Here is a 12482-nt window from a genome sequence, read left to right as displayed (position 1 = left end):
TGGTAGGTTGTCGTATTTTTTCCCACCTGGCCTAATTGTCTGAATCTCACCAACTGCTTTATCGCATTGTAAAGCATTCTGGGGCTGACAGATGCTATTTAAAACCAAATTCTGCTCTTCTCTGCAGCATTGTACATATGTACAGAAGAGTAACCCTTCTATAAGGCATGCTATACAATGTGGCATTGGTCCCACTCAGGCAAAAAACCTCATTGACTTGCATAGTGCGTATACTTTGCAAGGTAACCAACTGAGCAACAGTCACCATATGAATGAAAAGTAATTACTTCTGCTGGGAAACTGCAGCCATGACACAGCTTCCACAATACCTTCACCACAAGCCTGCATGCCTCAGTGCTAGAGAAACCCCGTAGCTAACAAAATGCCCATAAGGAAATGGATGTGAAATCAGTTTAGTTTACAACAAAATCTCTACAAGACTGTACTTTATGACTATTCTGCTGGGAAGAAAAAAAAAAAGAAGTAGTAGATGTAGTGCTTCATCCCACACAATAGCATAACTAATAGGGACAGAAACAGAGGGTTTGGCACACATGGGTTTATGTGGATCGTATGACCTCAATATTGGTCACATGTTGTTTACATGTGCTTCAAAAACATGATCACACACATGTGAATCACATGTGAATAAATGAGATTGGATCCTAAAGTCATGAGAGTTGCTTGAAACTCCATGTGTGAAATCAGTAGGCACAAGCCTTTAAACCTTGTGAGTTTTGAATGGGAGTGGAAGATCACAGTGAAGTTTCAGCTGTTAGACGAAAGGGTCGCATCTCTGTTCCTTGCTCAGCATCCGCACCGTGACTGTAACAGCAGTGCAATACAAAACAACCGTAAGAGAAATCAACATTAAAAGGACCAGACCCCCTCTCCCACCTGCAGAAAGACCAAGCAATTGCATTGCTCACCTGTTCTCATGAACGCAGCCAGACAAAACATACCCACCTATTGCCCTCCTGGGTTTTATCCATTTTGCACCTCTGCTTGAATAGCCAAGGTTCGCAGCAAAGATTGAGAGGCTGGAGGCCATTCCCTGCCACAGACATGACAAAACCTTCCCGTTTCTGTCTATTGTTGAGCTTAGCTTAGTTTGCCGTTAGAGGGCTTTCAGGAGGATAAATGAATGCTAATGCAAAAGAGTGAGGGGTTAGCTGGATGTAAGGTTTGTATCCAAGGTTTCTAGCTACAGCCAAGTAAATCCTCTGGTGTTTCCCAGGCTTATGTTCATTGGCCCCAGATGATGTTCCATGCCTGTAGCTGACTTTTGCACATCCTAATTTTAATCTGACTGTTTACCTATCTATTGCCCATCTAGTTTTTTATCCACAGAAATCCCTATAAAGAAACAGTAGATACATTCATGATACTCCAGGGACAAATACTACTTTGCTGAGTATTTGGATATGTTATGCCATCCCACGAGGTGCTGGGCAGCTCCACTCAGGGGGGTTGATCCAGGACTACCACAGCCCCAGCTGCACTGCCAGACAGTGGGAAATCCCAGGCAGTGTCCTGCACTGGGCAGCGATGTCCCTGATGCTCTTTTCCCCTCATGGGCTTTTCCATGGGCTCGAGGTTTCTCCATGCACATGCACCTCCAGCATTCATAGCTAGAAACAATCCTCGTCCTGCCTCCCAGCCTTCCTGCACTCCCCCTCTACTTGCCATGGCAGAAATAAGCCCAGAAGAGAAACAGACACTCAGCAACTAGGTAGTTCCCTAGAAGGACCTCATTTTACAAAAAAAAAAAAAAAGCACAGGATGGATAGCTTTTTTTGCAGGCTATGAAATGTGTTGTGAGCTTGAAAGGGATGCCTTGGGTTGTTGGAGGGGAATGACAAGATGGACACTAAATGTCAGGGCAGATTGATGTGATTCTCCTCTTCCCTGGGGCTTTTGCAAGAAAGGAAGAAGGAAGAGAAAGGAAGTTTTTGTCCAGACCAGGATGGCAAGGTGCAACCTGCTTGCAGAAGAAACCAGATTACTTCATGCAATTACAGGACTTTCATCAAAGCCACAGGGATCTCCCAATCCTCTTCTCTAGTTGCAAGAATTGCAGTTTGGTTAAAAAAAAGCAATAAAAAATAGGGAACAAATCCTACTATTGCCTTGCCCTGCCTTTGCAGGAAATTGGCTGATTCTCAAAGCAAAGTTATCTTTTCATGCTGGTCAATCTCATCCCTGCAGCCAGCCATCCATGGGCTCCTACCCATCCCCTGGCAGACCCACAGCAGCGCTCAGAGTCGATGGCCAACACTATGTCCTTCATTGCTGAGCTTCAGGCCTTGCTGCAGTAAAGTTGACCCAGCCTTTGGTTTAAAAGCTCAATTTCTGGAGCCACCACCTGCTCTAAGGACAGTTTATCTTCTACAGAGACTGCAACAACTCAAGGTGCCATCACCCTGTGCTGACAACAGGTTCTGGTCATGCAGGGTAAAAGAAAGGAGCAGCCCTACTGGGAAACCAGGCAAATTTGGCCCTAATGCCTTTCAGCCAAAGAGGAAAAATAACGACAAAGAGGATAACGGACATGATGCCATGTTTGAGAGGAACAGACGGGAAGGTGCCTGGTTGCTGCAGCAACAAGGCCAGGCTTTCAGAAAAATGGGTTTTTCTTTCTCTTTTCACCTGCCAATCTTCCCCCCACGTCAGCGCTCTGCCACTGCGGGAGACAAGCGGTGACATTTACACTCCCACTAACAAGCTGGTTTGGTGATGGGCAGCTCTGCAGGAGAGCATCTGGTGTCACAGAGCCCTAGCAGAGAGAAGGGGAGGGTCCTCTCAAGCAGTTAGCATAATTTGGGACTACTTATTATTATGAGCAATACTAGGGCAGGAGCGTGCACAAAAACAGCAGGCAAAGTCTCAGTGGGGCATGCAGTGTTTCCTGTCCTTCGAGTGGGTCTGGTCCTGCAGCCGATGGGAACAACGAGATGCCGCTGCCTCCCGCAGAACATCTCTGCGTGTCCTGCTGGGAGAGGGAAGGAAACAAAAGGAAAAGAGGATGAGCAAGAAGTCAAGCGACACCGCAGGAGAAATATCACTTCTCAACCTGGCTCAGGCTAGTAGGCTGTGTCCCTGCAGTTCACCGTTCCTCAGTGCCCCGCTGAAGCTGCCCGTGTCTTTGGTTCCCTGGGAGAAACCTTTCGTGGCGGTAGAGGCAAAACTCAGGCTGCTCTCTCCTTCCCAGCAGGTTTGCCCACTGCTGTGCCTCACTATGCTTTCCTTTGCCTTCTGGATAAGACAACTTTCAGTTCACCCAAATCATCCCACTAATAATAGTAATAACAATAATAATAGTAATAATGATAATAGCAATAGTAGTAATGCTGCTGCAAATTAAATGCAAAAAAAAAGTACAGCTGCTCTGAGATTAATTGTATGAAATAATGGTGCAGGAAACTGCTTTGGATCATCTCCTCTCTCTTACTGGTCAATTTGCTGCTGGCCTCAGAAGGAAAGTGGAAATTAAGAACCAGCAGCTTTTCCTGGCTGCCGGACTGCTCTGCCATTGCAGCCGGCTGAGAAGGTGCCCTGTTGGGCCATTGCCCCCACACTCAGGGTGGAAATACGAGAATATTGTGGCCAATAAAACTTGAAATTTGGATATTCCCATGCCCGGCAGAGCCAAGGAAGCCAGGTTTCCTACGGACCTGTGGCTGCAAGTCAAAGACCCACATGCAGTCTCTAATGCCTGGTATGGATTGTGCTGATATATTTATTTGAGTGAGAGCATTAATAGGTTTTCTCTTCTCTACAGCATCATTCTTTTTCACAAAGCTTGGAGGTTTCTGTTATCTGGAGATCTCCACCCTTCTGTCAAATCAAGGTGAAAATATGGGCTGAAAATTATCAGTAAGACACAGATGAATAGGCTGTTCTACCTCTTTCCCTGTCTTCATTCTTCCCTCTGAGCGCACAGCATGTGCTAATCAGACACTTTTCATTAAGGAACTAGGCTAAAAGATTAGGATGTCAAGGTGGGCAGCCCACCTCTAGTGTCTTTGTCCCTCCATGAAGCTGGTGCAGCCCCTTCAGACTGAATTAGAAAAGGCAAAGTACCTGACGTGTTGTAACCCATTTTTTTCAGAGTAATTTCTCCACATTTCCAAATCTTCACTGAAAAACTCCTTACATTTTTCAGCTGGTGCTTAAAAGTATACCCAGTAATCTGCAGAGAAGAGATGACTGAACAAATGTAAAGTCAAGCCTGGGGGGAAAAAATGCATGAAGGCAGATTTTAAAAGACCAGATAATCCTTCAAAAAAATGGAAACTGCCAAAATTAAGAGGATATTTGCAGAAATCTCTCATTACAGAGAGCACACAGGAAGCATTGGCGAGATTGGAGACTGACCAGCATATGAAGGTTATACAAGGGAGAAACCAAACCTGTCCGCCTGCGGTGACCATCACGTCTTCAGTGGTGCAACACACATGGCGACAGCAGTGAATCTCCTGGCAGCGATGTCAATCAGCAAAGCATGGAAAGCAAGATCACTTGGGGAGATTTTTCTAGTGACCATAACTCTTGCAGGAGTGACCCCTAACCAAACTTCAGCATCTTTCAGCAGAGAGTTCAGGATGGAAAGTTGCTCCCCATGACACTGGAGCTTGCGGCGAGAGCTCCAGCTGGGCAGAAGTTTGGCAGCTCGCATGGGCAGTGAGGCCAGATGAAGGAGAAGCAGAAAAACCCAATTTTTTAGCATTCTTGACTGGAACCCTTTCCTTCTTGTTAAAAAAAAAAAAAAAAAAAAAAAAAAAAAGAGTTAAATTCTCTTCTATTATGGGAGGTTTTTTTTAATTTTGAAAACTGAAATGTTTTAATGCTTTGCAGGTTAGCTTTTTTTTTTTTGCCATCAAATCCTAATACAGCAAAAGACAGAATCCTTTTGCAAAAAATACCACTGCTCTTGAATCAAAACCTTCCATGCTCATGCTAGTGTTCGGTTTTGGACCCTTTCAACATTGCTCCAATATAGTTTTCTGCTTCCTGAATCCTTGCCCTTCCTGAAAAGTGTGGGTCGCTTATTGTAAAATCTGCCAAGCAAAGCAAGTGAATCAACTGTCCTACAAGGGCAAGGAACAAGTTGTGCCACCCACCGGTCCATGTGTCCATGGAGTAGCAGGGAACACCAAGAACCATGTAGAGGCTTTGTTACCAACTGCAGACACCTCTACAGGCATAAATATTTTTCTTTAACTGTATGGCTGCATCTCAAATGATCCATGTGCAATTCTTATCCCACATCCAGGGAGTAAGGCTGCGGATGCTGGTCAGTCCCTGGTAGCTCCAACAGATTTGCACTGACCTGTTGGGCTTGCCCTGGGGAATTTGTACTGGCAAAGAGGTGCAGAGTCGTTATTGCAGAGCAGTGACAAGCAAGGATCAGGGGACCTCTGTCTGGTTGCACTATAGAGAAAGCATGTCCTAGAAACAGAAGCCTTGTACCCTGGAACTGAACCAAGCGCTGGGGTCCTGCTGCTGCCCAGATTATCCTGACACCCCAACTCTAACTGGTCGGCATGGAGGAGAAGGTTTTGAGAGCTGTGTTGAGTGACATTGAGGTTAGATGTGGGGACTCGGTTTCCTTAGCAGTGAAATGAGTCTTTCTGAGACTCTCCTCTTCCCAAGAGAGCCGTGACGATTCATTAGGCAATTGTAAAATCAGAATGTATCTGCTGACTGTGAGTTGTGGTCCATTAATAGCCCTATTTATTGCCAACCAAATAATTAGCTTAGACATGCATCAACAGGCCTTGATTGCGTATGAAATAACTGCCTTATTAAAAAGAAATTACATGAGTTTCTGAGAACAGCTCAGGTGTCAGCTCAACCTCAGTATTGAAGAGGAAAAGGAAAAAAAAAGAAAAACCCAGCCATTTCGATGTGTTGCTCAGCAACAGAATTTGCGGGGGAAACAATCTAGGAATGAAGGAATGAGCATTTCCAAGAGAACAGGTTATTTCAGGCAAGATATCAGGGACAAGCAAATGTCACAGAGGCAGAAGACTTTTTTTTTGTTCTCCTTTAATCAATAATTTAAACTAGCCATTTTGGGTAAAATAAGCATTTAAGTTAGCTGATTGAAAAAAGGAGATCACAAACCTTTAACAAAGAGTCACATTGCTGAAGAAATGTTTGTTTGTTTGTGTGAGGGAAACATTAGATTTACTAGACACTGAATTAAAAAATGAAAATGCTCTTAGAAATGTCACCTGTTCATTTAAAGAGGAAGATGATGTAATGCCAACATTGCTATATTGTGCAGCATCCCTCCCAGAGCAATCTCGTATTAATTTTGTTGTTCTCCTTCCCACATGCCCTCCCCTCCCTCCCTCCCTTCTCCTTTGTCTTCTAGGACAAGACGAGCGCGCTGAGTCTCAGCAATGTGGCGGGGGTTTTCTATATCCTCATCGGTGGGCTCGGACTAGCCATGCTGGTTGCCTTAATCGAGTTTTGTTACAAGTCCAGAAGTGAATCAAAGCGGATGAAGGTGGCAACCCATTCCCCGGCTTTTCACACCTTCTCTCTGATCCTAACCTGGCTCCAAAGCTGCCTTCGGAGACGGATGCAGCCCAGATCATGGGTGGAAAGCCAAGGCATAGCGATAATGAAGTGACCCTGTCACTTGACTTGCTAGAAGGGAATAGGAACATCAGAGGAAGCTAGAAGAGGGTCAAATGGGCCATAGTGGGGAGCTGATGCAAGATCAGACATGTGGCATAATACTAGTGCAAAATCCAGATACAGAGCAAAATCGTAGTGCAAACAGTAACGGGAACACATTGCCGTTCCTTAAAATTAACGGAAGCAGGCTATGGCAGTGCGCGTGCAGCATGGATTATAGTGCTGCGGTTGGTGTGATACAGCTGTTACTGCAATATGAAAAAATGCCCAAATCCAAGCAGTTAACAGGAAGATAAAACTGAGGTAGCACGGTAATGAATCAGATCCTGTTGTTCCCTTTGCTGGCACCCTGCTGGCACCATTTGCAGGTTGGCGACGGTGATACATGCTCAGAGCGTTGTTGCCCTGGAATGGATGATGTGAGTCTCCAAATTCAGAATTATGAGTACTCTTAGAGAGAAATTGGCCTCCAATATCTCCTGTAATGTTTTTTTTTTTTTTTTTTTTCTCCACACTGTCATGATCTTGCACAAGTGTACTTCCTATGACCCAGGAGATCTGTTTCAGCCCCAGATTCTGATGTGCCTAAATTTCAGAGTGTCGTGTCGAGAGCGGATTAGATTTGAGAGCCTTGGGGATATGCATGTAACGCAGCATCTGTGGAACAAGAACCTCTTGACTCAGATGACTAGCAGAGGCGATCCCTTACACAGATACCATTGTGTACGGGCGTGCAGCCGGGATCTGTGATGTAAGAGTAACACATCCCTTTTCTTCCTCATCTCAACCTCTCCCATGAGTGTGGAAGTCAGTAGGAGTATATGAAGTATGGAGTGAGTTTCATAAAATTTAGAGAGATTTTCACTTTCCTGAATACTGAAACTTAGCCGGAATCAAAAGGAAAATAAGCAATCATTTCTTTGGGTTTTATTTCACCGTTTCACAACATGTTTAATGTTTTGTCAGCAATAGTAACATTTCTAATTCACTGAAAATGTGCAACAGCTTCTTTCCCATTGAAATTCAGAAAACTCTGCAGGCAATGAGAGGTACATTAAGCACAGGAGTAAGATAGTGTGAGCAATTAATGTCCCTGAATATACAAAAATTAAATTATAATTGCTGTCTACACTGTAAAGCTAGGTATGTGAAAGACCTTCAGAATGCAATAGCTCCATAGTTTTAGTCTTGAGATTCTACCCTGCTGTTGGATTCCCTGTGTTCCTTGAAATGACCCACTAATTCACCTCAGTGTTAGCCTGCAGTGCTCTTACCGGGTTAAAACCAGCCACTACAGGAAGGAATCTGCTCCCAGCGTTAACATCTGGTCTAAGCTTGTCTCTTTGGCTGGCTCCCACCATCAGTGTCTGCTCCATAAAGCCATTCAGCAGAGCCCAGGCAAGTGCCCAGAAGGATGGGCCAGATCCCCCTCTAAACCCAGCCTCTGCTCAGCAAGTCCCTGAGCAAGCTGCAGATCCCACCAGCACGGGAGGCTGCTCCATGCCTGGCAAGGCACTAGGTTGACTGTTTCTCAATAGCTGTTCCAGATATATCTGTTCTGGATAATTTTTCACCTGGATATCCCAGTCCAGAAAGGATGATGGTGTCCTTAGCGATAGCTTGTTTAAGCAAATAAACCAAATTGGCTTCATCTTTAGTTTAATTGTTCTAAACAGGTGGTTTCCTTAGATCTCTGAAAGCAAATGTTCTGGATGGTATCTGGAACAGGAAGATGAGATTTGGTTTCCTGAATTAGGTTTGCATTTCCTGGTTACCTCAGTCATCGCTGTAGACAAAAATGTAGGCACACGCTCAGCTTCTCACATGAGGAGAGTTAAACATATGCTTGCAGTGAGTCAGAGTCCACCGTACGTAACAGTACTGGAGTAGTAATAGCATCTCTATGGGGGAAGTGTGTATAATACCTCTGCTCAGATCCAGGATGACTGTTCTTATGTTGCAGAGCTTGAATAGTTTTTGCATACGACACGTATGCTTTATACCCCAAAATACTGCTGACACATTTACATTTGAATATAGAAGAGGTGCGAATTAACAGAGCAGATGCAGTAGGGACATGCAGAAAGTGAGAGTCTGAATGGAGACAAGGATGGAGAGAACAGTGACAGAAAGACAACACTGGTTTATATTGCAATTTCTCCAACATTGCTAAGGACAGGGGGAGACCCCCCCGTCCTTCCTAAAAGGGTTTTTGTTTAATCCCACAGCAATCAATCAACGAAGCCATACGGACATCAACCCTTCCCAGGCCGGCTGCAGCAGGAGGCAGTGGAGAAAACGGACGTGTGGTCAGCCACGATTTCCCCAAATCCATGCAGACGATCCCGTGCATGAGCCACAGCACCGGCATGTCCCTGGGAGCTACGGGATTATAATTGGCCTTTTGACCCATTGCCTGGGTGAGAGCAGGGGCAGCCCAACTCCACCCCCTCCAGAGCCAAAAACAAACCCAACACCAACAAGACAAATGACGATGACAGAAGGGACAATTGGATGGATCTTCTTGAGGAAATCAAATCTATTTCCCTTTTTATTTGCAAACAGATCCACTGGCAGGAGAACAGAAACAGGTCTGTACTGCAATAAAGAGAGTGTGATGGGATTTAACAGACTCATGAACCATCCCTGATCAAAGAACCACTGGAACACTAATGAGGACTATGCCGTTTTGTTTTAACTTGGTTGTTAATAAGTCTTAGTGTGTGCAATATATATATTTTTTCTTACTAATTCCTGTGGTGTCAGGGTAACATCAGCCCTTTCCCCTTTCCCTGCTCAGTCCTTCAATCTGGTTTAGTTTGGGATGCAAACCATAATGTCTGAGCTACTAACAGCAAAAAAGAAAATCCGATAAATGGCAAACTGAACTCCCTGCGGGGTGTCAGCATTGACCCCTTTTGTCTATCGTGATTCTGCCTTCCGTTGTTCTGTTGTGAACTCTGGCTGTGGAGTTATTGCAACGAGGCAGACAGAGCTGCGAACGGCTCTCCCTGCTGCAGGAAGGACTTGATGCGAGAAAGAACCTGAACAAAAACACGAGGCTGATTTACAGGGGCAAAATGGAAACCCCAGGTAACCTGAGGACAAAGTGATAACTCTTCCAGAGATGATGAGCGGCAGTTCAAGGGAAGAATCATGTGCCTGGAGTGGAGAGCGTCATGCGTGGCAGACTAGAGCAGAGTGTTGGTCTAAGATCATGGTTGGCTGCTGTTTATGGAAGAGAGAAAGAAAATGCCACATTCCCCTCACACGCGACTCTCCTGCCTAGGTTACTGGGGGCTAATAAGCAATTGTGAACCATTTCTTCATTGCTTAGCTTCTGTGTGTGCTCCTTTTTTGGTGGTCACATAAGGGAACCACCTTGAGCCAGGAATAGACCATCTCAAGACATCCAGTTCTAGATGGCTGCCTATTAACCAGTAAAACATGCTAGAAGTCATGGGGCTGCAATGGGAATATCCCTGCCTTTTTGCTCTGAAATCCCTTTATGGCCATTTTTATAATTAAGAGGGACGTTTTGTAGATAGTTGGCCCGAATGGCTTCCTGGAAGGAATTGCTGAAGCAAATCAAGGAGGAGACCCTATAAAAGCTTCATTCAAGCGTCCATGACATTCAACAGCATCAGGGCTGATCAAACTCAGCCTTCCCATCAAGTTGTGGCCTGTCTGGGTACAAAGGCAAAAGTAGCAGGTTCCCACTTATGTACCCTTAGCAAGGGGAAAGCATCCGCAAGCCAGGAGAGCAGGTTGCTGACCCTGAACTCAGTATTGCAGAAACCCGCGCTGCCAGACAGACAGCTCAGAGTCCGACCACAGGCATGGAGATCAAAGGAGCAAGGATGGTTTTCCAGAACTGCACAAGAGGTTCATTCTGTGAATCACCGGCATAGACAGACAAATGCTTCCCGCCATGGTAGACCTGAGACATCTCCCCAGAACTGAAGGATTCCCAGGGGAACATCTGGAGGGAGACAAGATCTGTGGGGCAGGGACCATAGTGAACCCATTTAGCCTTGTCCCATCTCACAGGTCCATCACTGATGGCAAATAAATTTCAAAGCTTCTCAAAGGACCGAGCAAATACCTGTCTGGGGACCGAGCTGCTACTGGAATGTTCTGAGCTGCTTTATCTCATTTTTTTTTCTTTTCTCATCTTTTTTTCTTTCTTTCTTCTTTTTTCCTGCAACAAAGCAAGAGAGGAGCAAGAAAACAAAAGAGGCGGGTGAAGAGAAATGATGCAGGCAAATGACTGGCACAGGTCTATGAGGAGGATCTGTCTATGCAGCTGTCCATAAGTACGGCTGGAGGCTGCCTGAACACCAGTTTCCATTAGTGTACGAATTGCAGAGCAATACGTTTACCACCTTTAACACCAGCCTGATCTGAAGTATCTGTTCCATCTACCCACTTGTCATGCAACACTTTGGAGACCAGCAAGTCAGAGTCGAGGTCCTAAGCTCAGGCACAGCATGTCTTGTGCCAAGATGTTTTCCTCTCTCCATCACTGGAAACCCTTGTGAACTTCAGCTCTCATCATGAAACATGAACTCTGTTATCAGCCACTCCAAACACCTCTTCAGGTCACTTTGTGTTGGCTAGCATTATTTTTAATCTATTTTTTTGTTAATTTTAACTTCAGTTCTGTGTAAGTGCTAGCACAGTGGAGGCATCCCACAAGCTAGCTTGTTTCCATGCCCAGAGCCCTCAGATGCATCTCCTGACCCAGCTCTCGCTGTGACCCAGACCTTGCCATGGCAGTGCACAGCCGGGCACTCTGGCGGGAGCAGGCTGCCAAGACCCATCGGTGCCCCATCCTCCTCCAAAGACAGGACCACGTGGCAGCAGTTCGCAGGGAGCCCAACCGGGTGGTTAGACGGTCTCGTGAGAAGCAGCGCACCTGTGCTAGGACTGGCCACCTGTGATGTGAAGATGTGAGATGCAGTTTTAAAAGGCTTTTGATCAGTTGGAGGGGTTAAAAAAAGAAAAAAAAAAAAAGATGAATAGGACAAAAGTGTGGAAAATGTTAACTTGTAATATGTATTTTTACTACACTTTTCTTAAAAATAGAGTAATGGTAAAACTCTTAAAGACATTGACATTTTTTCTCAACAGGAATCCATATTTAACAGTTTTGGCTTTCATTAAATTTTGCTCTTTGGTACCTGGATCTTTTATTTAACAGCTATATTTGTTTTAACTCTTTTTTGTTTTTTCTTTCTTTTTTTTTCGTTTGGCAGTACGGCAAAGGATTTTGCTTTATCAAATGCAGCAGTGTTTTTCTTTTCACATTCTCTTTTCTTCAAGCAACGTTTTTATTGGTAATTATTATTTACACAAAAATGAAACTATCAGCTGGAATTTTAGCACCAAGGATCCATGATCCTTTTTTCATACCTGTCCATGCCATTTTGTGCCAGTGCTGGATGTGTGGAAATGAAAATGATGTTACCCCTCAGGCAATATTACCCAACCTGAATCAAATAAGGTTTCCTTGATTATTGCTGTGTCTGACTTGTGAACAGCAGCCAAATAAACTGCTTCAGGTTGAAATTGGGAATCTATCTAATATTTACCCAAGAGTAAGAAAACTAAACATTAATTGGGTTCAAAGCTAATGATTTTGCTTCGTTTGGAGTTTTGTGGGCTTATTTTTTGAGGACAGCTATTAGAGGATTTTAGCTTGTTTTTATAGAGAAAGAAGACATAGTCAGCTCAGAGATAATTCAGAACCAGCACTGGTCCAAAAAAATCCTCACCAGGATCAGCTTTCCTAGGAGCTCCCATTCTGTTTCAGAGGCTTGGACATTTGA

General features: G+C 44.6%; 1 protein-coding gene across 2 annotated transcripts in view; it reads left to right on the top strand.

The window, feature by feature from the left end:
- Positions 1–11839, top strand: part of GRIA1 (glutamate ionotropic receptor AMPA type subunit 1) — a 126055-nt gene extending 114216 nt beyond the window's left edge. For both annotated transcript variants that reach the window (XM_086758569.1, XM_086758568.1), the window contains exons 15-16: positions 6383–6517; positions 8859–11839. In XM_086758569.1, the coding sequence (XP_086614695.1) occupies positions 6383–6517; positions 8859–9047 (324 nt within the window). In that variant the 3' untranslated portion in view covers positions 9048–11839. The remainder of the gene's footprint in view (positions 1–6382; positions 6518–8858) is intronic.
- The last annotated feature ends 643 nt before the right edge of the window (positions 11840–12482 follow it).

This window comes from Chlamydotis macqueenii, chromosome 14 (genome assembly GCF_036417535.1).
Source record: "Chlamydotis macqueenii isolate bChlMac1 chromosome 14, bChlMac1.mat, whole genome shotgun sequence".
Taxonomy (NCBI): Eukaryota; Metazoa; Chordata; class Aves; order Otidiformes; family Otididae; genus Chlamydotis; species Chlamydotis macqueenii.
Note: the sequence above shows the minus strand (reverse complement) of the source record. Positions and strands in the feature narration are given on the sequence as shown.